This window comes from Mytilus californianus, unplaced genomic scaffold (assembly GCF_021869535.1).
Source record: "Mytilus californianus isolate M0D057914Y unplaced genomic scaffold, xbMytCali1.0.p SCAF_4, whole genome shotgun sequence".
Lineage (NCBI taxonomy): Eukaryota > Metazoa > Mollusca > Bivalvia > Mytilida > Mytilidae > Mytilus > Mytilus californianus.
This window is the reverse complement of record NW_026262690.1, coordinates 23,568,526-23,594,970: the sequence shown is the minus strand read 5'-3', so window position 1 is coordinate 23,594,970 and position 26,445 is coordinate 23,568,526. Positions and strand designations below refer to the sequence as shown.

General features: G+C 32.5%; 1 protein-coding gene across 16 annotated transcripts in view; it reads right to left on the bottom strand.

Moving 5' to 3' along the window:
• Positions 1-26,445, bottom strand: part of LOC127737740 (phospholipid-transporting ATPase IF-like) — a 74,530-nt gene that overhangs the window by 26,442 nt on the left and 21,643 nt on the right. For 15 of the 16 annotated variants that reach the window (XR_007999793.1, XR_007999794.1, XR_007999795.1 and 12 more), the window contains exons 6-19: positions 23,063-23,191; positions 22,016-22,232; positions 21,406-21,487; positions 20,484-20,631; positions 17,980-18,061; positions 16,960-17,075; positions 14,879-15,037; positions 14,496-14,513; positions 12,238-12,407; positions 11,230-11,372; positions 10,617-10,720; positions 9,815-10,051; positions 6,963-7,111; positions 4,004-4,163 (exon numbers count right to left, since the gene is read on the bottom strand). Coding sequence is in view for 12 of the 16 variants with exons in the window: in XM_052248609.1 (XP_052104569.1) it covers positions 4,004-4,163; positions 6,963-7,111; positions 9,815-10,051; positions 10,617-10,720; positions 11,230-11,372; positions 12,238-12,407; positions 14,496-14,513; positions 14,879-15,037; positions 16,960-17,075; positions 17,980-18,061; positions 20,484-20,631; positions 21,406-21,487; positions 22,016-22,232; positions 23,063-23,191 (1,914 nt within the window). In the remaining 4 variants the exon portion in view is untranslated. The remainder of the gene's footprint in view (positions 1-4,003; positions 4,164-6,962; positions 7,112-9,814; positions 10,052-10,616; positions 10,721-11,229; positions 11,373-12,237; positions 12,408-14,495; positions 14,514-14,878; positions 15,038-16,959; positions 17,076-17,979; positions 18,062-20,483; positions 20,632-21,405; positions 21,488-22,015; positions 22,233-23,062; positions 23,192-26,445) is intronic. The other variant, XM_052248605.1, reaches the window with a different exon arrangement.

The window sequence follows — 26,445 nt, the reverse complement described above, 5'->3', positions numbered from 1 at the left end:
TAGGAAAAGACATCTGATGTTGCGCATTTGTGCAGATGGAATTTAACAAGTTAATTTAAAAGACAAAATTTTCAGTCATGTTTCAGTCTGTGATTGCTTTTTTTTTTTTTTTTTTTAGGGTTGATACGCTTTTCAAGAGCTTCATTAATATAAATTGTTTTGTAAAAAATAAGGCCGTTAGTTTTCTTGTTTGAATTTATTCACATTTTCAAAATCGGGGCTTTTTATAGCCGACTAAACGACATAGGTTTTTTTTGTCTTTTTTAAGTCCGTACGATAGTCTGTAATTGCTTATATCCACCTCATGTGAACTTTGGTGGATAGTTGTTTCATTTGCAATCAGACCACACCACCTTGTTTTTATATTTATTGGTGTCAAATACAGTTGCTCTCTGATGCACATTAATATTATTGTCACATATAATAAGATTTAAAAGGGGTTTGCAGAATAAAAGATAATGGCGAATATAGAAATTGAATAGAGAAAAAAGAGCCAAAAAAAAAAAGAAAAAAAAGATAGAGAATAATGGTTCGCAAAAGTATAAAGAATAACAATGGAAAATAAAATAATAAGTTAATACAAGTATAGTAGTTAAAGACATGAACCATGTACAGAATAAAGCAATCATGTAATATAAGAAGAATTTTACAATAAAATCATTTATTGAGGATTTTACAGAATAAGCGTGTAATTAAAAATTCAAGAAATTTGCCATTAAAATTAAAGAATACAGAAGTTAATTACACACTTCATATAGACCCTTAAATTAATTGTTGTATTATCTCGGTGTTGTTGGTAATAAACAAAAAAATCCGGCACTAGTCAAATTATGCTGAGGGTGTTGTATTTGATGCAATATATTCTTATCTTCCCGTTCCTAATGTATCTTCCATTTTTATTGAAGTTTACATTGATCAAAGCCTTAGTTTAATATAGTTTCATGTTATTACTATATTTGTTGACTCGCTATCTTTGCTGAAAACTGTGCTACCAGAGAGGAAACAAACGGGTAAAGGTAATAACCAGGAGTGTCTAGTATTTGACATTCTTGGTGTCAAATACGACGCACATAATGCCGTTGGAGATGTTCAAGCATTACAACAACTAGTAGAACATGTGTCGCTTCCCACTGAGAAAGTTGCACCACACTCATTCTCAGTGGAATATGTTTCACAGTCTTATGAACGTGAGGGGTCTGATGGTGTTGTCATTCTCCTATCGGAACTTTTTTTTTTGGAAAAGCCAGAGTCACAAAAGATAAAATAATTATATTACATCTTTTTTTGAGTCAAGACATTGGGATGATTTCTATTTTTATGTTATTTCTATTTTTGCGTTCATGTACTTACAAAGTATTTTCGTCTGAATTAGTAATTGTTTTAAACATGTTTATTGATAATGAACATATCATATTTTTTACAACTGTTATAATTTAATTTGAAATACCTGTCCATAAAAGAGGGTCTGACTGGGGTTTACGGAATACAGTTTAAAAGGCAAAAACTGCAGACTAAAAGGCAAAAAAGAAAAAAAGAGAACAGAGAATGATGAGGTGCTAAAATATAAAGAATAAAGAATACAATACTGGTAATACAAAATAAAAATTAATAAATGAAGGACCCTCTATCCAGACCCTTATGATAAAAAGAACCTATCAATACAAAACACATAATCATCATGCGTAATCAACACCAAGAACGTTGGAAGTTCATACCATGATAGCTTGACGTTATGTAATAAAAATGAAGACGTCACAATTTTTGATGTTTTTTCCCCAAAATGTTGAGGTTGCGTCGTTTCTAGAGGGAAAACGAGGTCGGTGACCATATTTTTTTTTCACATCATCTTATTTGTTAGACAAAGAGGAAGAAATCATCATTTTTAAAAAAAATTCTATGGAGTGAATCTCGTGATTTATACAGGAAACTGAAAAGTGTAGAAGAAAAATAAGGATCTTCCCTATATATTCAATGTAATTTAGTACCCTCTCGGACCATTTTGAAAATGGCTTTTTCTCGAAAACGAAGTCGGTGACTTTTTTTTTAATTTTCTGATGTATATTTTCAAAATCTAATTGAATTCTAAATTTTAAACAAATCTATGGACTGGTCATTTACTGATCCTTGACCTTAAGTAATGAACACATCCTACAAGACAAGAAAGAAACATCCCCATGGCGGTACAGATCATGGAGTGAAGTGGTGATAACAGATAATGAGAGCTGTAACATGTCAATATAGAGATATAATATGAATGTCTACTGAATACCTAACTCAGCTTTCTGTAATGGAGAGACATTCTACAACACAAGATAACTACATCCTCATGGCGGTACAGATGGTACTTACAGATAATGAGAGCTGTAACATCTCTTTATGGAGATATAATATGAAATGTCTACCTGATACCTAACTCAGCTTTCTGTAATGGAGACATTCTACAACACAAGATAACTACATCCCCATGGTGGTACAGATGGTGCTTACAGATAATTAGAGCTGTAACATGTCTTTATGGAGATATAATATGAAATGTCTACCTACCTCAGCTTTCTGTAATGGATACATTCTACAACACAAGATAACTACATCCCCATGGCGGTACAGATGGTGCTTACAGATAATTAGAGCTGTAACATGTCTTTATGGAGATATAATATGAAATGTCTACCTACCTCAGCTTTCTGTAATGGATACATTCTACAACACAAGATAACTACATCCCCATGTCGGTACAGATGGTGCTTACAGATAATGAGAGCTGTAACATCTCTTTATGGAGATATAATATGAAATGTCTACCTACCTCAGCTTTCTGTAATATAGACATTCTACAACACAAGATAACTACATCCCCACGGCGGTACAGGTGGTGCTTACAGATAATGAAAGCTGTAACATCTCTTTATGGAAATATAATATGAAATGTCTACCTACCTCAGCTTTCTGTAATGGAGACATTCTACAATACAAGATAGCTACATCCCCATGGCTGTACAGATGGTGCTTACAGAAAATGAGAGCTGTAACATGTCTTTATGAAGATATAATATGAAATGTCTACCTACCTCAGCTTTCTGTAATGGAGACATTCTACAACACAAGATAACTACATCCCCACGGCGGTACAGATGGTGCTTACAGATAATGAGAGCTGTAACATCTCTTTATGGAAATATAATATGAAATGTCCACCTACCTCAGCTTACTGTAATGGAGACATTCTACAACACAAGATAACTACATCCCCACGGCGGTACAGATGGTGCTTACAGATAATGAGAGCTGTAACATCTCTTTATGGAGATATAATATGAAATGTCTACCTGATACCTAACTCAGCTTTCTGTAATGGAGACATTCTACAACACAAGATAACTACATCCCCATGGTGGTACAGATGGTGCTTACAGATAATGAGAGCTGTAACATGTCTTTATGGAGATATAAAATGAAATGTCTACCTGATACCTAACTCAGCTTTCTGTTATGGAGACATTCTACAACACAAGATAACTACATCCCCATGGCGGTACAGATGGTGCTTACAGATGAGATCTGTTACATCTCTTTATGGAGATATAATATGAAATGTCTACCTGATACCTCACTCAGCTTTCTGTAATGGAGACATTCTACAACACAAGATAACTACATCCCCACGGCGGTACAGATGGTACTTACAGATAATGAGAGCTGTAACATGTCTTTATGGAGATATAATATGAAATGTCTACCTACCTCAGCTTTCTGTAATGGAGACATTCTACAACACAAGATAACTACATCCCCATGGCGGTACAGATGGTGCTTACAGATAATGAGAGCTGTAACATGTCTTTATGGAGATATAATATGAAATGTCTACCTACCTCAGCTTTCTGTTATGGATACATTCTACAACACAAGATAACTACATCCCCATGTCGGTACAGATGGTGCTTACAGATAATGAGAGCTGTAACATCTCTTTATTGAGATATAAAATGAAATGTCTACCTACCTCAGCTTTCTGTAATGGAGACATTCTACAACACAACACAGCTACACATAAATGACAAAGATCTCTTAGTATATCACCATGGTCATATAGAGCATGTGTTAAAGTGGTGCCATCTATGATCAGTGCATTATGTTTTCCTTGAGAAAAATTGTTCTCTGCACTGAAAAGTAAAATAATATTTCCTGGTGTTTCCTTAAGGTAGCACAATACAAAGATTTTTTTACTTCCAATCTCCAACCTTTAAAATGATGTTACTTTCTTATGACTGCATACAAATTAATAAAAGAGGTATATATAGATAGATAAAAGATTAATCTTTTAAATGAATGCAATATGTTTGATTAAACATTTGACACAGCATAGGTTTCTGACACAGAATGAATGTGGTCTAAGAACTTAAAATTTTTTAATTTACCTATTATGGTCCAATATCCAAAATCTAAATACATACACGGTTAGATTCAGCATATCAAAGAACCCCAAGAATTCAATTTTTGTTAAAATCAAACTAACTTTAATTTTGGACCCTTTGGACCTTAATGTAGACCAATTTGAAGACGGGACCAAAAATTAAGAATCTAAATACACGGTTAGATTCAGCATATGAAGAACCCCAATATTTAAATTTTTGATGAAATCAAACCATATCATTATTATTTGCTTTTGTATATAAATAAAAAATAACCAACTTAAAATTTTAAAGGAAAAAAAAAAGGAAAAAAAGAAAAAAAAATCTCCCCCCCCCCCAATTTTTTGAACCCCTTATGATTCATCACCCCCAAACTCAATCCCAGCCTTCCCTTTGAGGTATGGTACCTTGCAGTACAATTTCAGAGAGATCCATACACTTACACACAAGTTATTGTCTGGAAACTAGAAACATGCTTATTTGTGGCCCCTTTTTGGCCCCAAATTCCTAAACATTTAGGGCAATTACCCCCAAACTCAAACCCAGCTTTCCCTTTGTGATATGGAACCTTGTAGTACATTTTCATAAAGATCCATACATTTACACACAAGTTATTGTCCTGAAACTAGAAAAATGATTGTTTTTTGCCCATTTTTGGCCCCTAATTCCTAAAATTTTAAGGCAATTACCCCCAAAATCAATCCCAGCCTTCCTTTTGTGGTATGGTACCTTGCACACCAATTTCAGAGAGATCCATACACTTGAACACAAGTTATTGTCTGGAAACTAGAAAAAAGCTTATTTTTGGCCCCTTATTCCTAAACGTTTTGGGCAATTATCCCCAAACTCAATTCCAGCTTTCCCTTTGTGATATGGAACCTTGTAGTACAATTTCAGAAAGATCCATGCACTTACACACAAGTTATTGTCATGAAACTAGAAAAATGCTTGTTTTTTGCCCCTAATTCCTAAAATTTTGAGGCAATTACCCCCAAAATCAATCCCAGCATTCCCTTTGTGATATGGAACCTTGTGGTACAATGTTAGAGAGATCCATACACTAACACACAAGTTATGTCTGGAAGTTACAAAAATGCTTATTTTTGGCCCCTTTTTGGCCCCATATTCCTTAACTGTTGGTACCATAACCCCCAAAATCAATCCCAACCTTTCTTTTGTGGTATTGAACCTTCTTGTAAAATTTCATAGAGATCCATTTACTTAAACTAAAGTTATTGTGCGGAAACCAAATGTGTCTTCGGACTATGACGACGACGCAGACAACAAGAATATGTGTCCATTGGACACTATGATCTGCTCTGGGTCAAGAACTTCATTTGGAATATATCTAAGAAAGTTCAAATCATAATGAACATGTGTCTTAAGTTTCAAATTGAATTTACCACTAATTTGTGATAAACTTCTTTAACTTAAGATTTTACTGATTTCTCCTTTCACATAAACATGTTCAGTAAACCACAATATTTTAGTCAAAATTTTAGTTTGGCATATTCTAAAAAGTTTATCTTAGAATTGAATGCTGTTTTTTAATTTGTTTGAATTGAACACCTACTGTAAATATTTCAAAATGAACAGGTGTACCAAGTTTCCAGTTGATGTGACCACATTTTCATGGTTTACTACCTTAAACCAAATCTTTATCATAATAGAGGATATATGAAGAGACAAACAGACAGGAATACAATATGCCACCTACTATCATGGGAGGGGCTAAAAAATTATTCATAGTATAACTGATCTAAGATCTGGAATATCCTAAAATATTCAACGAGTGACCTATTCAAAATGCAATTAAGGCATGAGTGCAATATCAGAGTGTTCGGTCACAAGTTTTATATTTGACTCTTGGATTAGTTATTCTTTTTAGTAAATAGACTTTTAAAGTCATATGAAACATGTTTCTGGTTATAATAATGTTAAAGGGAACTATTGAACCAATGCATGCATATTATTAAACTAAATCCTTTGTCCCGATTTTTACATTTATTACAAATCAATATGTATAATCGACAAATATTTCATTGTGTGATTGTTGATCCAAAACTTTAGCTGCTAATTAACTTTGGGGTTTTGGTTCTGAAGTTTGCGGATAGTTACCTATTGATAAACAATTAACACAGAATCATGGAGCACGTGAAAAATAAGTGAGATGATAGAGTTATCATAAAAAAGAAAATGTGGTATGATTGCCAATGAGACTGTATATTTGTTTGATTTACATTTACCATGCATTCCCATTTGTTAATCAAACTTTGTCATAACAGTTGTTAATTTGGTGTATTAATTGTTTTCTTTCACAATCCATTAATACTATCTTCTTTCCACTTTTGTTTACCTGTTCTTTTATTATGGTATATTCCCACACACCTGCACTGTGAGGTTGCTGAAGTGTCATGGTTAATGTCACAGCATACAGGAAAGTTGTTGACTAATTAGAGTACTGGAAGACAATAAATCAACAGGGAAATCACAGAATCTCATTGCAACCAATTTTATAACTCATTATACACTCAAATTGTATGTCCTTACCTTATCATGTGTTTCCTGACAGCTTCAGCACATTCGATTGAATCAGTAATTTTGGTCAGCCTTAGCTCTGTCATTCCTTGTTTAAAATGACCAGCGGAGTAACTTATATTGACTGCTGTTTCTTCTTTATCTCCTGTTAACACCCAGACCTGAAAAAAAGAATTATGTTTCATACCTATAGGGGATTACATTATGTTTAATGCTCACCGTTTTACTGAATTTCTTAAATTTGATTTTTTCTCACATTGCCTTCATATAAAATGCATTATGGTCAATATTCTTTATACATGAATGAAATGACAAAAAGATGCATCAAACTGTTCATTATTACAAGCAAAGCTTTATCACTATACAAATATAATACCAGCCATCCTTAGACTCTATAGTCTTAGGAACATCTTCCTGTAGATTTTGTTTACTACTAATCAAGCTCTAAATCCCCCTGATTCTTCACTAACCTTAATACCAGTCATCCTTAAGGACTCTAAAGTCTAAGGAACATCTTCCTGTAGTTTGTCTATACTACTAGCCAAGCTCTAAATCCCCCCGATTCTTCCCTAACCTTAATACCAGCCATCCTTAAGGACTCTATAGTCTTAGGAACATCTTCCTGTAGTTTGTCTATACTACTAGCCAAGCTCTGAATCCCCCTGATTCTTCCCTAACCTTAATACCAGCCATCCTTAAGGACTCTATAGTCTTAGGAACATCTTCCTGTAGTTTGTCTATACTACTAGCCAAGCTCTGAATCCCCCTGATTCTTCCCTAACCTTAATACCAGCCATCCTTAAGGACTCTATAGTCTTAGGAACATCTTCCTGTAGTTTGTCTATACTACTAGCCAAGCTCTAAATCCCCCCGATTCTTCCCTAACCTTAATACCAGCCATCCTTAAGGACTCTATAGTCTTAGGAACATCTTCCTGTAGTTTGTCTATACTACTAGCCAAGCTCTGAATCCCCCTGATTCTTCCCTAACCTTAATACCAGCCATCCTTAAGGACTCTATAGTCTTAGGAACATCTTCCTGTAGTTTGTCTATACTACTAGCCAAGCTCTAAATCCCCCCGATTCTTCCCTAACCTTAATACCAGCCATCCTTAAGGACTCTATAGTCTTAGGAACATCTTCCTGTAGTTTGTCTATACTACTAGCCAAGCTCTGAATCCCCCTGATTCTTCCCTAACCTTAATACCAGCCATCCTTAAGGACTCTATAGTCTTAGGAACATCTTCCTGTAGTTTGTCTATACTACTAGCCAAGCTCTGAATCCCCCTGATTCTTCCCTAACCTTAATACCAGCCATCCTTAAGGACTCTATAGTCTTAGGAACATCTTCCTGTAGTTTGTCTATACTACTAGCCAAGCTCTAAATCCCCCCGATTCTTCCCTAACCTTAATACCAGCCATCCTTAAGGACTCTATAGTCTTAGGAACATCTTCCTGTAGTTTGTCTATACTACTAGCCAAGCTCTGAATCCCCCTGATTCTTCCCTAACCTTAATACCAGCCATCCTTAAGGACTCTATAGTCTTAGGAACATCTTCCTGTAGTTTGTCTATACTACTAGCCAAGCTCTGAATCCCCCTGATTCTTCCCTAACCTTAATACCAGCCATCCTTAAGGACTCTATAGTCTTAGGAACATCTTCCTGTAGTTTGTCTATACTACTAGCCAAGCTCTGAATCCCCCTGATTCTTCCCTAACCTTAATACCAGCCATCCTTAAGGACTCTATAGTCTTAGGAACATCTTCCTGTAGTTTGTCTATACTACTAGCCAAGCTCTGAATCCCCCTGATTCTTCCCTAACCTTAATACCAGCCATCCTTAAGGACTCTATAGTCTTAGGAACATCTTCCTGTAGTTTGTCTATACTACTAGCCAAGCTCTAAATCCCCCCGATTCTTCCCTAACCTTAATACCAGCCATCCTTAAGGACTCTATAGTCTTAGGAACATCTTCCTGTAGTTTGTCTATACTACTAGCCAAGCTCTGAATCCCCCTGATTCTTCCCTAACCTTAATACCAGCCATCCTTAAGGACTCTATAGTCTTAGGAACATCTTCCTGTAGTTTGTCTATACTACTAGCCAAGCTCTGAATCCCCCTGATTCTTCCCTAACCTTAATACCAGCCATCCTTAAGGACTCTATAGTCTTAGGAACATCTTCCTGTAGTTTGTCTATACTACTAGCCAAGCTCTAAATCCCCCTGATTCTTCCCTAACCTTAATACCAGCCATCCTTAAGGACTCTATAGTCTTAGGAACATCTTCCTGTAGGTTTGTCTATACTACTAGTCAAGCTCTAAATCCCCCTGATTCTTCATTAACCTTAATACCAGTCATCCTTAAGGACTCTATAGTCTTAGGAACATCTTCCTGTAGGTTTGTCTATACTACTAGTCAAGCTCTAAATCCCCCCGATTCTTCCCTAACCTTAATACCAGCCATCCTTAAGGACTCTAAAGTCTTAGGAACATCTTCCTGTAGTTTGTCTATACTACTAGCCAAGCTCTAAATCCCCCTGATTCTTCACTTTCCTTAATACCAGCCATCCTTAAGGACTCGATAGTCTTAGGAACATCTTCCTGTAGTTTGTCTATACTACTAGCCAAGCTCTAAATCCCCCTGATTCTTCACTTTCCTTAATACCAGCCATCCTTAAGGACTCGATAGTCTTAGGAACATCTTCCTGTAGTTTGTCTATACTACTAGTCAAGCTCTAAATCCCCCTGATTCTTCACTAACCTTAATACCAGCCATCCTTAAGGACTCTATAGTCTTAGGAACATCTTCCTGTAGATTTTCTATACTACTAGTCAAGCTCTTAATCCCCCTGATTCTTCACTAACCTTAATACCAGCCATCCTTAAGGACTCTATAGTCTTAGGAACATCTTCCTGTAGTTTGTCTTCTATTGCTGTTGCACCTAGGACATGTAGTTCATTCTCCATAAAGTCAAACACCTCAGCTAATTTCTCTTCTCTATTCTGTAGGGATGTCCTTGCATCCTGTAGCTTAGCATCAAATAATGCTATGTCTTTCTCTGATAATTTTCTTTGAGCAAGTACTAGTGTTCTTAATCCATACTGTAATAAATACAAACTTTATAATTGAATAGCAAAACAAACAATACTTTTAATCAATTTAAAAAGGAGCAACTTTTATCGTAATTCAAAACCATTGAAAAATATATTTACATTTTTAACCATTGAAATACATTATTACCTACATTCTTACAATAACATTTATTTAGCCAGCCACATGAAAAAATTCAGAATTCTGCTTTGAAAAGTACATGTACAAAAATGTGTAACAATTAAATACAACATTTTCTAACAATACTTTGATTATTGCTTGATATTCACCACTATAATATATATGACTTCTGCACGGCAACTATTTTCTATGTACACAATTAATAATTTGTCAATTGTCTGTTTATATTAAACTATCTGTCCTTACTGAACGTGTACTCTTGAAACAAAAAGATACACGTTTAACAGAAAAGGGTTACATCAGATTTTATATTTGTACAACATCTGTTTTTTGTGAGACCTTCTTACGTATAATTTATCAGTTTTAGAAAGGATTGTGTTGTTTAAAAGAAACAAAAGGTCTGATTACAACTAATTTGAAACTTTAATTACTTACTGTAGCAAACTCATTGACATGTTGTAAGGTTATCTGTTTCTCTCCTTCAATCACTCGGTCTAGAATTGCTGACTCAGCACCCTTACACAGAAGATAAACTTCTCCTACAAATTAAGATACTAGAAATAACATGTACATTAAATTAAAATAAAAGGATGTGTCTGTGGACATGAATTCCCTGCTCAAGTTTTGCAATTTTTCCAAGTTTAAAAGGGACATAACTCTAGAAGGGTAAATGACTAGCTCCCCAATTTAAGACTCTGTCAGCGTGTTGTGGTTCTTGCATTTTGTATGAGTTTCACAACATTTGGATCAGACTAACTCAAGTTAGAGTGTTGAAACTGAATAATTTGCAATTTTCCAAATAACACCTTAATCCTAATTATGGAGGACACACATTCCTTTTGACATTAATTCAAGACTGTTAATATCATTAAACAGTCTCTGATCAATTGTCATGATGATGTCAATTTTACTATATTATAAATATATAAATAAAACCTTTAACCTTTAACCTATTTCTTCACCATGAAAGGATTTCTGTTCTTAGTGGTCCAGCCCTTACAATTGATGCAAAGCTCTGACTAGGATGTCTGGTTAGTTATAAACCTACCTTCTTCATTCTTGATAATGACACTCATCCTCTTTCTGGTTGGGTCAAATTCTAGCACATGCAGCTGTTGATATCTCTTCATTTTACCCTTAAATGTAATCTCAAGCATGCCATCCTTCAGACCATGAAATATTATTGCATACCTGTATCAAGAAACAAAATCATCACTTACTGTAAATTCAGAAATTATTGCGTGCATTTATTATTGCGATTTTGTCATTTTAGACTAAAATGTGATTTAAATTTTTGCGATATTGAGAAAAATCCTGTTTAATTCATATAAAAAATTTCAAAATGCGAGTTTAAATTATTGCGATTATAACCCTGTCGCATTTTTCGCAATAATAAAAACATCGCAATAACTCACAAAAGGGTAACTCGGTCCTACATATTATTGGCATATTGAAGCAAGTAAATTTGATTATCGCCCCTTTAACATGTTGGACAAGGATTATATTACCATATGCACAACCTCATATAATGTTCTACAACTGTATGTAGTTTTATCAATATCAGTCTAGCTGTATAGGACAGGCTGTGACTACAAGGAACAAGGACAGACAAATGCAAAGACAGACAGATGGATGGACCAGTTCCTTCTTTCTAGGCCTAATTCTTGCAGTATCTGAACATGGAAACACTTTTCCTAATCTGTTCTTTCCCTTTACTATACACAGTAAATTTTGTCCAATAACAGACTTATCAAAGCATCTCACTTTGAATCAGCTTATTGCATAACTTTGTTTTTACATTATCAAAGAAGGACACACTTGAAAATCAACACAATTCACCAGTACCAACTGCTTATAGTATATGAACCAGATTCCATCACAAAATATATGTCAGTTTTGTTTGAATGAAAAAATATAAGTCTATTCCCCTTATCAATCAATATCAATTATCATGTTAAAATACAACAAATCATGTTTGTCCTAGATATATTTCAGATCCAGTTTAATTCTAAGATATATCTGGTCTATCAAATAATCCATATAAAAATATACTGACCTTCTACAAGCCTCTACAAAAGCCTTTTCATCAGGTGATGATGACTGGTATTCATACTCCATACCAGTGTGACTATACACATATGCTGCCCCTGTTTGATGCATCTCAGGATGATCCACACGGACTGTATGACATAAGGCAAGTAAGGCAAAAAATTCCTCTATTTCTGGCTATTAAAAAAGAATATAGATCATATTTATATATCTGGCTATCAACAAAGAATATAGATTTTATTTCTATTTCTATTTCTGGGTATTTAAAAAGAACATAGATTTTTATTTATATTTTAAATGGTAACTAGGATTTATCCACCATATTGTAAAGCTATAGCTTTACCATTATCATCTTTCAAACTATCGATTCTTTTAAGTGATCAAATGTTAGAAAATATGTTAATAATAGGGATACCATTACTCATAGAATTTATCCCACTTATTTGTTTATCAACATTTTGCAAATTGTTTGTATCTTTGATTATCCTATTGAACATTATATCATAAAATGGGAAGATCTGTTATTTCTACACTACTGTTTTTAAATGCTTTTTCAGAACAAATAGATAGGAATTGCAGTTAACTTATACTGTGTAATTTTGGGAGAGAACTGAGGAAGTGATAGTGAAGTTGAGGTGAGGACACATTTCACAAATATGTTATGTTTCACTTACAATGGTACCTGATATTCAATGTAATTGCAATACTTCAGTTATAACATATCATATAAATAAACAAAAATTGCAACTGAATAAATCTAAATTTACAACACATCTATTATCAATAATTCTGGGAGTGTTGCTCAAACAATACAATGTCACCCATTCTTTAAATATAATCATGATTACACCTGTTTTTTACATTGTAATCAATTAAATTACGATTACTTGTAATCAGAAATTGCATGATTACTGAGTACATCTGATTACATTGCAAAATGTAATTGATTACAGCTAATAACGATAACTGATAATGATTACCCCATGTCTGACCCAAAGGCAGGATCACTACCTAAAGATGAATACTAATTCATATATTTCTCTTTTGCAAGGGGCATAATTCTAGAATAAAATATCAACAACACTGGATTTGTAACTTTTCATACCATGACTTTATACAAATAAAATGTTGACACAGAGATATGTCTCGCCTGTCTGCATAAAATTCAGAAAAAGACAATCTGATGGACAGCAACATTGCTTATTAATTCAAAGTCGCTGGACCATGATCTTGTGGGCAGGGCCTAGAAATGGTCGACAAATTGAGATACTGATAGTAATGCAACTTTATACAAAATATTATTGATCTGTCTAAAGTAGTTCTTATCAAACTGACTTAAGCAGAAAACTTAACATTGAAAATTGCTAATTAATTCAAAGTCACTGGACAATGACTTAGGGTGCAGGGCCACAAAATAGTTGTCAAACTGATATGTACTGATAGTAATACAACTTTATATTAAATATCAATGATCTATCACAAGTAGTTCATATCAAACTAACTTAAGCAGAAAGCTCAGCAATTGTTGACGCCACTGCCGTCGCTGGATAAGCAATCCCTATGTCTTGCTTTCCGCGACTTTCATCACAGGCGAGACAAAAATGAAGAAAGTATTTGTTGCCAATTAGAAAAGAAGAAGTGCATCTGGAAATGAAATGTTTTTTTTCTAAATTCTAGCACTGTGGAAAAACAAAACATATAAATCTTGAAATGAAATACTAATCTTCAATACCTTAAGTTGATATAACAAAGGTTTTAGGAAAAAAGTCTGTAAGACTTAAGTGTAATGGACATACTGAGTGAAACCTATAGCCTCTTTTGTAACTTATGATACAATACAGAAATATACTGACCATTATAAAATGTTCAAATTCAAATATATATATATTCATCTTGACATAATACCAAAATTTGACTATTTACTATGTTAACTTTTTAGAAACTGAAGAAGAGACAATGAACTCATGTGCAATGACAAATGCTGTTAGATAAGCATGCTTAGAGTATTCAATGAGAGATTTTTTTTGTTAAATTACTTTGTTAATCTCTTTTTGAATTTTTAAAAAATTTCTAAAAACTCAATGAAAATAAATTAGAGATCTGAAATACAAAATACAACATTTTTTTACCTTCCAACTGATATCTAACAAATAAAAGAAGTGTGTTGGAACAATGTATCCATCTATCTTTCATTTTACAATGTCAAAATTTAATGTGGAAAGCATAGAAGCTAATTATTGCTGATGCTATAGGGATAATAATTACCGTCCAGCATCCATTTTCCTACCATGCAGAACATATTTTTTATCATAAAGTCCTTATACATTTTATCTGCTGTCTAATCCTTCTGTCTGTTAAGGCTTACTAATATGGTAGCAAATTTAGTATGAAATTATTTTCCATTTTGTTTGACCTATAACCATTCTTCTATTCACAAACTGTGCTATGAATACCACAACAGTATCTAGAATTTTGTAAACAAATTATTTTTTTTCTTCAAATTTCAGTGTTGCAGTAAAACAACCATGAGTTTCTTATATTTATGTATGTTATCCAAAATAAGACATTTTCTCAGATACTTTAAATTATTTTTTTTTCTACTATTAAATGAACATTTTTCAATGAAACTAAACTGACTATGTTCTTACTGTAAGTTTATGTACAGGCATACTCTGTCCTCCTGTCAGGGACACTTCACACAACATTCCTCCCACTTCTTCATATTTCTTGCCATGTATAGAGCACTGCCTAAACTGCATATCATTCTCTGTCAATGTACCAGTCTTATCAGTAAATAGATACTCTACCTAAAATTAACAGGTACATCATTTGTATTAGTTTAACCAAAGAATGACCTTTCTTTATTGGGGGAAATACAAATGAAACAGGACAATACTACTACATATATCCATGTATAAAAACAAGACTAGTGGGCCCTATGAAAATATATGTGCATAGGTAGTCAGCAGGGGGCACCACACTTCATAATTTTAGGGGGAAGTGACTTCTTCGTACCTACAAAACGGAGAATTCAGAAAGAATTGATGATCACGATAATGCCTTTCATGCGATAAATTTGCCACCATTCTCATGAACTATTAGGAGCCTTTTTTCATGACATGATTTATTTATTGCCTTTTTGTCTGAATGAATTGATAAAGGAGTTAAAAAATACTGCATTGAATTTTGCAGAATCTCACAGCTGATTTAAACATAAAGCTGTTTAGATTCACTCATATTTGTCCTCAATATCAATAAGTAAGTCCAAAACAAAGTCAAGCACCCTACTCCCCCCCCCCCCCCCCAAAAAAAAAAATTCTGAATGTAAAGTATATAATCTTTATTGCAATTTCAATCTTTTCCTATGTGTACTAAGATTTAAGTTCCTATGTGTAGTAAGTTTAAAGTTCCTATGTGTACTAAGTTTTAAGTTCCTAAGTGTGCTAAATTTTAAGATAAGGTTAGCAAAACTTCATGGCAAGCAACCTTAACCAAAAATTTTAACATGAGAATGTGCTAATTTCACACCATCATATTTCAACGTTTAATAAGCCATAAAATCTTGGTAAAAACCATACTTTGGCATTTTGGGACAAATATTTCAAAACTAACCTAAATCCCCTTTCAGTATATCAGACTAATTCAGAAATTCCATCTATCCATCCTTGCATGTTAATTAATTTGTGAAGTTTCAACATCCTCATTGATGTCATTGAGGTAAACCCTTCAGACAAATCCTTTAACAGCCACTTTCCCACAATGCAACAGCATTTCTGAATTGGGCCATCAGTTAGTGCACTGAAACCCTCTTAACTTTGTCCCATATTATGCTACATATAATCTGTAAATGTTTTAATATTGTCTATTATGAAGGCAAGAATAGCTAAAATTCAGATTGTAAGAGCGTAAAACAAATTTCAGTAGTAAACTTCATTGTCCATTAAGGATGTATTCTTCTGATGTTTCAGTCTCGTTGAAATCTAGTTCTGGAATTATTTCCAAAACATGTGATACAAGTGGAAAATATCAATGAATTTAAAAAATGTTATAATCAAACTTAACTCTGTGAAAGAATTGTGTATTTAAAATAGGTAGTTTTTGAGTAATAAATTTTCCCAATTTTATAACCAATCAAGTCAGTCTTTTTAGCCAAACTTTTGAGAAAATGGATGAGGGGTACAAGAAATGATTTTACCAGAAACATGTACATCCCATATCACGTTTTTCTTTTCAAATTTCTTAGATATGTATTTTTTCAATCATTTATAACAAAGAAGTTGAAATAATATGCATTTTGTTCTTAAAATAGAGAAAAATCACAAATTTACAAAATTGACAGCACGGTAAATTTGACATGAAAAAGCATCTTAATATGATAAAACTTTCTTATATTAACACAAACCTATAGTTTTTTTAAGTTAAATTTATACAGGTTGGTCCACTTCATCTTTATTGAAAGTATGAAAAAAAGTTTAATTGTGGAACTGTGATTTTTGTCAATAATAGCCCAAAAATGGGTAAAAATTGATGAAAAATGGGAAAATCATCAAAATTGGGTACTTTCAAAGGGCCGTAGCAAAAAAAGAAGTGCACCACCATATGATTTTTTCTTCACCAATTATTTTTTTACAGTCATATAAACCCAAAAATCAGGTTAAGAAAAAAAGTTTAATTCTAAAAAATTTTGGCTCCTCAGAGGTGTACATCCTTAATGTGAAGTAATTCTAACCTGGCCAAGTTCTTCATTTAGATCAGAAGTATTAGCTTTAGCAGGCTGGTCATTCTCAGTATCATACATCTCAAGGTCCCATCCTATAAACATGGAGCCTACAAACTTCTGTACCTCTGCAGACAAAAACAATTAAAAAATACATAAACATAAAGATACTCTGTAACCTATAGTAAATTTGTACTTCATTGAACGAAATCCAGGAAAATTGGTAACCCACAATTAATAATTATATATATAATGAATCAACAGTATTTAAGTTTGGTGGTGATTGGTCTTGGTGTGTTACAGATAAAAACAGAGACAAGCCCACTACTTTATTTCCTATTGTGACGTCATGAAAAAAGGCGACCATGCCTGATAACATCACATAAAAAGAACACATCTTTTTACAGATCATTCAAAAAGAAGGATTTAGATTGTCTGTTAATCATCTAAAATTATCAGAGAAACAGATGCCACCACCAAATCTCATGCAATACAATATTTATCCACTCTCGACAGTTAAATTCTAAATATTTAAAACACTCATCGAGCCTGGCATTTTAAGATATATAATTTAACTGTCTCAAGTAGATAAATATAGTATCACACTTGATGCAGTAGTAGAATCTATATATATCTCATCCTATAATCTTTATGAAGACAAGGAAATTCTGTATGATTGCCAATGAGACTAATATCCAACAAAGACCAATGGATGAGGATGTAAATTTTTAAAGAGCACTATACAGACTTCAACAATGAGCAAACACTATACTGTTTAGTATTTTATAAAATGCTTTGACATACTAAAATGTGAAACAATTCTAAAGGGAAAACCAGCTGTGATTTGTAGAAAAAATTATTGGTTTTGGAATTTGTTAAGGACTTTGCTTTTAAATTTACAAATTGAAGAAAAATATGCATTTTGCTATTAAATGAGATTACATACAAGACATACATTGATAAAAGAATGATACAGAAAAGTTACTATCCACTTTCCAATGGTGTAAGTATTATATAATACAGAGAACTTACCTACAGTAACATATAATGAGATAGGTATGATATAGTTATATAGCACCATAAAAGCCAGGAAATCTTCTAATGCTGATTTTACCTGAAATAAACAATGAAACTGAAATCCTAAAAGGAGCTAGGAAATTGTTCTCATTAGAAATATGTTTGATTTAATGGAGGTTAAGTTTAAATAGCCTATCCCATATGTATTATTCTACAAGTTAATTTAACCAAGTTTTCATTTATTATAGGTTTAATTTTATTTATCAGTGTTTTTTTCCATTATCACTTTGATGGAAAATTTTGATTAAACTATGTTTCATTTTTTTCCTGTTCAGGGGGAATGTAAATGATTTGTTTATTTTCGAAGTACAAAATAAAATAAAAGTTTCTATTAATCAATTAAAATGGCTAAGACTTGTTTTTTTTAAGAATTCCACCAATAATTAATTTGAATTCTCTCATAGTAAATATCATTTTCTTTACCAGTCCGACAAAAAATAAGTATATTTACATACACAAATTCATTTTAGGATGAGTTTAATATAAATAATAGATATGGAAAAAGTTGAATGGGAGAATAACTGGATGACAGAAATAACCAAAAGACTTCTTGAGCAACTTGAGTTATTGTAAGACTTTCTCAAATAATTAAATTTGATGGCTAAAAACCCCAAAACTCTGCAACAAAAAAATTTGTCAAGCCAAAGATTATGTGAAAATATTGTAAATATTTGATTAAACGAACTTTATTTATGATGGGACATGCTTGTACTTGCTGAGTTATGAACTATTTATGTTCCATAAATGTAGAACAACAAATCTTAAAATCAAAATAGAACTGGTCTTTATAGAACTTATTCACATATTATGCACAACAACACTAATTTTTTTTATCTGTGTCCTACTATCAGTTTTGGTGTATTGTATTTATAACAATTATTGACAGACTGATGGACAAAGTGAAAATTAAAGGGTTTTCGTATTATTGATAGAGTGTCTTTAATATTCTTTATGTCCAAAAGAACAAACTTCATTTATATTATAATTCCTGTTTAATTACTGTTCTTCAAGTCCAAAAATTACATAATATTGCAGTGTCAGATTCCCTAGTTAGTTGTAGGAGTTCAGTATTCAATACATAATATTGCAGTGTCAGATTCCCTAGTTAGGTGTAGGTGTTCAGTATTCAATACATAATATTGTAGTGTAAGATTCCCTAGTTAGTTGTAGGAGTTCAGTATTCAATACATAATATTGCAGTGTCAGATTCCCTAGTTAGGTGTAGGTGTTCAGTATTCAATACATAATATTGTAGTGTAAGATTCCCTAGTTAGTTGTAGGAGTTCAGTATTCAATACATAATATTGCAGTGTCAGATTCCCTAGTTAGGTGTAGGTGTTCAGTATTCAATACATAATATTGTAGTGTAAGATTCCCTAGTTAGTTGTAGGAGTTCAGTATTCAATACATAATATTGCAGTGTCAGATTCCCTAGTTAGGTGTAGGAGTTCAGTATTCAATACATAATATTGCAGTGTCAGATTCCCTAGTTAGGTGTAGGAGTTCAGTATTCAATACATAATATTGTAGTGTCAGATTCCCTAGTTAGGTGTAGGAGTTCAGTATTCAATACATAATATTGTAGTGTCAGATTCCCTAGTTAATTGTAGGAGTTCAGTATTCAGTACATAATATTGCAGTGTCAGATTCCCTAGTTAGTTGTAGGAATTCAGTATTCAATACATAATATTGTAGTGTTAGATTCCCTAGTTAGGTGTAGGAGTTCAGTATTCAATACATAATATTGTAGTGTCAGATTTCCTAGTTAGTTGTAGGAGTTCAGTATTCAATACATAATATTGCAGTGTCAGATTCCCTAGTTAGGTGTAGGAGTTCAGTATTCAATACATAATATTGTAGTGTCAGATTCCCTAGTTAATTGTAGGAGTTCAGTATTCAATACATAATATTGCAGTGTCAGATTCCCTAGTTAGTTGTAGGAGTTCAGTATTCAATACATAATATTGTAGTGTTAGATTTCCTAGTTAGGTGTAGGAGTTCAGTATTCAATACATAATATTGCAGTGTCAGATTCCCTAGTTAGTTGTAGGAGTTCAGTATTCAATACATAATATTGTAGTGTCAGATTCCCTAGTTAATTGTAGGAGTTCAGTATTCAATACATAATATTGCAGTGTCAGATTCCCTAGTTAGTTGTAGGAGTTCAGTATTCAATACATAATATTGTAGTGTCAGATTTCCCAGTTAGTTGTAGGAGTTCAGTATTCAATACATAATATTGTAGTGTCAGATTCCCTAGTTAATTGTAGGAGTTCAGTATTCAATACATAATATTGTAGTGTCAGATTCCCTAGTTAATTGTAGGAGTTCAGTATTCAAAACATAATATTGTAGTGTCAGATTCCCTAGTTAGTTGTAGGAGTTCAGTATTCAATACATAATATTGTAGTGTCAAATTCCGTAGTTAGTTGTAGGAGTTCAGTATTCAATATACTTACTGTTAATTTTTTCTCATTCTGTATAGTAGGGAGGTACCATGAGTTCTGCATGAAGTCTTGTCTGACAAACCAATATTTTAAAATTGTTGATATTAAAGCTTCGGTTAGTAACATCACAATAAAAGCTAATAGAAATGTGTTGAGTCCCCTGCAACAGCAAGAAAACAATATTTAGATAAAGGCTTAATAGAGTGCAAAATTCTCATCATTTGAATGAGTGTTTTCTAGTATCGTAGCAAGTCTTGATATTGATACAAATCAATTTCATTTTTATAATTTTTTTAAATTTATTTCACCTGATCAGATTCAACAATGATATAATTTAAGGTAATTTTATTCCAAAAATAACAAATAGTGATGATAATTTCTTATCACTAAACTAGCTATTACATTGCAGAAATCTTCTATGTTGTGACCTTGACTAAAAGTAGATCCAATAAGATATTTATTATGTATTATATTTGCACCTGTAACCACTGACTTAACCTTGACCTTTAACCTCGTACTATAAAAATCAATGAGAATAACATATTGGATTTTTAAGGCAAAGCTAGTTCTTATAGTTTTTGTTAAAAGCCCCAGAAAGTGGTCAAATTAGCTTTTTATTAGTTTTTTTGGGGGCCCTTTATAGCTTGCTGTTCGGTGTGAGCCAAGGCTCCTTGTTGAAGTCCGTACTTTAACCTATAATGGTTTTCTTTTACAAATTGTGACTTGGATGGAGAGTTGTCTCATTGGCACTCATACCACATCTTCTTATATCTATTTAATGTAGCATGTGACCTCATCTGGCATGTACAAGCTTGTCTCCCATGCAATTTTCACATCTATTTATGAGGTGAACGGTATGATTTAAAAATATCAGTTCCATGTCACAGTAAAATACTCAAACACTGTTTTTTTTTACCCCCTTATTCTTCTTTACCTTTCAACTCTAGAGAATTTGGTAGATTTAGCTTTGGAGTTTAAGGCCATCTTTGTCTGTGAACCTGTATACACTGCACAACCTGCAAATAAAACTCTTGAATATATATTCTTTTTCCTTTTTTCTGTAGAACACAACATTTAGATTGTATATATTTGGTTCGTGTTGCTTAGTCTTTAGTTTTCTATGTTGTGTTTTGTGTACTTTTGATTGTCTGTTTGTCTTTTTCTTTTTTAGCCATGGCGTTGTCAGTTTATTTTCGATTTGTGAGTTTGGATGTCCCTCTGGTATCTTTTGCCCCATTTTTACAGGAATTAATAATCAGTATAAATGTCCTCTGTTCTTGTTAATGTCACTGACAAATGTTTTAAGCATTCCCACCTTTTTAAGTTGGTTGTAGATGAACTACTTTTTTCCCATAACTGCTTCATAGGCTTCTTTGATCTAAACAATTTTTTTTATTTTTGTTTCATAATGACAAATGTGTTCTGGTTTATTTCCATTGCTAGTGATTTGAATCATGTTGATAAAAAAAACGTTAAAACGTAATGATGTATTACATAATACAGCTATTTCAGTCATAAAATACTTTACAAATTAATATTCTCACCATAAACATAAGGTGTATTTTTAAGTCTGGCTCCCCTGAGTAACACATTTTCTGGTCCAAGAGATTTCATTGCATTTTCACCATTTTTATCTACAGTCATTCTGCCTACAAACTTGTAGAGATCTGGAATGGGCTGTTGACATTCTATCATAGCATGCAAAGAACCAAAATCTCCATCAGTCTGGTAATGTTTGGTATCTGGTATACTGTAATGGGTCTAAATAGAAAATATAAACAATATTAAAATTTTAAATATATAAACAATAGTTCATATTTCCAAAGATAATTTAAGACCCACTACTAACACCTATAAAATTTATACATCTTTTACAGCCAATTTCATTGAGTGTGTAGGGAGAGGTAGAATCTTTGGTTAGCTTGCTTGTTAGCTGAACTGTGAAGTCATTATTAGGTAAGGTATACTACCCTCCTTACGAAGTAGTCTAGTCTTACAGACAGATAGATTGGTTATCTGTCGGACTAGTCTATTCTTAAAGGAGGATAGTTTACCTATCCTAATAATGACTTCACAGTTCAGCTAACAAGCAAACTAACCAAGGATTCTACCTTTCCCTACACACTCAATGAAATTGGCTGTAAGAAATGTTAGAATTTAATGTTCACTTTCAGAGTGTTAAGATTTATCTTCAAATACATTGTGGTTGCAGAGGAACAATTCTCTTTTCATTCATTTTATGCTTTGGCCTTAACATTTAAATTAAATAATCACAACGGTTTTATAGTTTGCTCGAATCATAATTTGCATAAAACCAAAGTAAACTGACAACCTTCAGAATACATATAAACAGGCCTATGATTTGAAAAGTAGACATACTCAGAAAATATTGTGTGGGCAAATAATTAACAACCCTTGAATATTTGCGTGTAAAACTATACTATTTTTTTTGGTAAAGTTTTTGATTTACTTGATAAGGAGTTTTTTGAGGATGTCTTAAAGGAAAAGGGTTCATTGTGGTGTACATTTTTACAGACATCATAACAAAATTGATTGGTAATATCAAGTTAGGTCCAGAATTGTCTTTTTACCTTTAGATTGGTTTCTCCATCAAGATTTGCTGTCGTAACATAGCATTTTCCTTCTGTATCATGTGATGATAACAATACCAGATCACATGGAAAGCTGTGGTTCAACTTGACTTTTACTATATCACCAACCTTAAAAAGAAATATAATATGATCTCAATTACTTCCCTTTGAACACTGTAAATAACAAAGGAAATATCCAAAACATTGTAGAAGTTACTCAACAATGATAGGTATCAGATTATAATGTGATATGTGTTGTTCAACTACAGGTACCTAATTCAACTTATTACAGTTACTGGTTGAGGTCCAGTTATTATCAGTGACCAGTTACCTTTACCCATCAATTTTCAAAATAACATACAAGTTACAAAAAAAACCACTTGTACTACTTGACTACAATGGACACTACAGACAGTATGGCCTATAATATTATTAGTTTCCTAGTCAGCACAGAACATGTTCTGAAAAAAAAATGGAAAACTATCTTCTGTCTTAATTCTTTATAGATTAGATTGTATTTAAAAAAAAAGGATTAACTAAAAAGATAAAGAAGATACCAAGTGAACAATCAAAATAAAAACAGACAATACTGTGTCACTAAATGGTGACTATATCTCTAAAATAAAAAAGTGAAAAAAATTACGGTTTGAAATTATAATAAAGCTATTATATAATAATACTTTTAAAAGAGTAATTTCAAGACCCAACCAATTAATCACTACTATATATCCTAAATTTGTTATTTTTATATGCAATAATGGGCCTTTCTTGACAGTTGATCTTGTCATTTACTTGCAATTGTCTCAATCATATATTAATCAAATCATAGATGTAACACCCATAGATCTATGATGAAATCAATTAATTAAATAAAGCATTCCTCTAGGATATTTAACTTTCTTATCATTGCTATATTACAGGTATACATATTCTCTTGATTACCCAATACACTTGATGTCTATCATGAAGAATGATAAAACAAACAATTTTAGATAAACATCATGTTTGATGATCAATTCAGATTTTTTCAGTACTTGGCAACTATTTACACCTGTTTAGTGCAATCTACATTAACAGGTGATTTGTGCTGAAATAGATTATTGCAACAGGTGATCTATTACGGATTTAAAGGGTTAACAAATGATAAGCAACCCCCATCTATTTTGGACAACTTTAGATTGGAGAAAAAACTTGGGCGTCCTTACTCCTTAAGCTCATTCTTATATTCTAACATTGTTAAACTTTTACATTAAGGTTCATTAAGGTTGAATTAATGATAAGTATCTTTAAAAAGATATAAGGGTTCAGGTAGGTTCTTGCCATTGACAATTTTACTCTATTAACTCTACTAAATCCAGTATCTGAATCATAAAAGAAAATTCAACCTACACGAAAACATCTGTATTTGACAATTAAAGGGTTCCAGTACTTTTGATGAAAGCCTAATGAGTGAACACAGAGGAAGATACAAAATATCAAAGTAATTCAGTATTTTATTTAATAGATGAGTCCAAATTTTAAAAATAATTCAGTGTATCTCCATAATAAGTAAAAATGTGTCTCAATTGTTAAACAAACAACAGTCACTGTGGAAAAAGAACTAAATATATAGCAATTAAACAGAAAGGGCATATATAGTATCTCACTACAGACAACCAATAACCAATACAATGTATTTCATCAGTAACAACTATGACCCTTCATGACTCTCAATATATATATATTGATCATAAAACAGATGTGTCCTAACTGTTTATGGCTCTGGATTATGGGAAAATAAGTAAAGAAAACACTAAGTATAATATATAAATAATTGAACATGCTATTATAAGAAATAAATATTTGCATATTTACTATTTTTACTACTATTTAACTTCTTAAATAGGGAATGTATTAAAAACAGTTTGTTTGCAACGACTTAAAAGGAACTAACTACAAATGTGTTTCCCCATTATTTGAAAAAAATTAATTGATATGATATAAGTATAGATACATGCAATTAAAATTAATAATGTCTTCTGTTTAATTTTGATTGGGTGACAATCTCTTTAATGTATATCTCACATTTCCTTTTATTCATATTCAAATTAAAACTATTATCTGGTTTTATTCAAATAAATTCTAAATTTCCCAGCTATTCAACAACAACAAAAGGTTAAAGTCAAGCCACAGTAAAATCCTTTTATAGGATAATAAAAAAATAATGTAATGATTTATAACTTCCTCTTAAGTGGGACATTTGTGAAATAGTTATAATTTGAAAAGTTGCAAATTGCAAAAATTGGCTCAAAACTTATACATATGAAGACCAACTAAGTATTGAAGTGAAATCTGCAAAGCATATTCATTTGAAAGTGCAGGTAAATTTTTTTCAAGGTTTTCTTAGAATTTTTATATTCATACTGCTAAAGGCTATATCAACTGGTACTCAAAACTGTCCTACAACACAAAGTAATGGGATAATAGCAGGACACACGACCAACTTATGAATATGAATAGTGGAAACAGTAAGTCTATAGACTATAAGTTCATGTACACATCTACCTTCCAGTAATCTCACAATCTCTTTCAAAACAAAATAATTTTATCTAAGTGTTTTGCCTGGCTGGTTTGTGCATCATGGTTTGTGAAATGTAGTTGTTAACTATGTTATACAGTAATCATTTAGATTTTTACATATTTGTTTCTCATTTTTATTTTTCAGTCATCAAAATGATTGATACAAGTAAATACAAGACAGGGTCTCTCTACACACTTCATTTTTCTCTTTACATACTATTATGTTTGAGGCTTCTTCTTTTTCATAGTGAACTGCAGAGGTAGATTCATTAGGGTGAGAGGTTTATCTTATCATTTTCCACATCAGTTAACTTAAGACATTGACCTACTCCAAGTTATTAATAATAATAGATTTGACAGAGGAGCTAATAACAGGCCTAGGGGAAGATCTGGCAATTTTTCAGGGGGTGTCACCAGAACAAACTTTCAAAATGTTTATTTTTTATTTTCTTTTATTATTAAGGTAGTAACAAAAGAAATGGTAACACATGGTTTACAAATTTCATTCAAATTTCATTTTTCTTTGATAGCCTGGGTAGTTTTGTGGTAGCGTGCTGTCTCGAGTGCAGGAGGTTAAAGGTTCGAACCCCTGTGGGTCAAAGCAAAGACTTGAAAATTGGTATTTGCTGCTTCTCCACTCAGAACACAGCATATAGAGTAAGAGCAAAGACTAAATAGCTCAGAGTCAAAAGAATGTGTCCGGGTAGGTTGACCGGTTGGTTGACCAGGTAGCTTGACATGTCTTCCTGCAGGGTTTATATTAGACAATATTTTGAATGACAAAGCTGTTTTGATAATCAAACTTGTTGCATTTCTTCATGCTT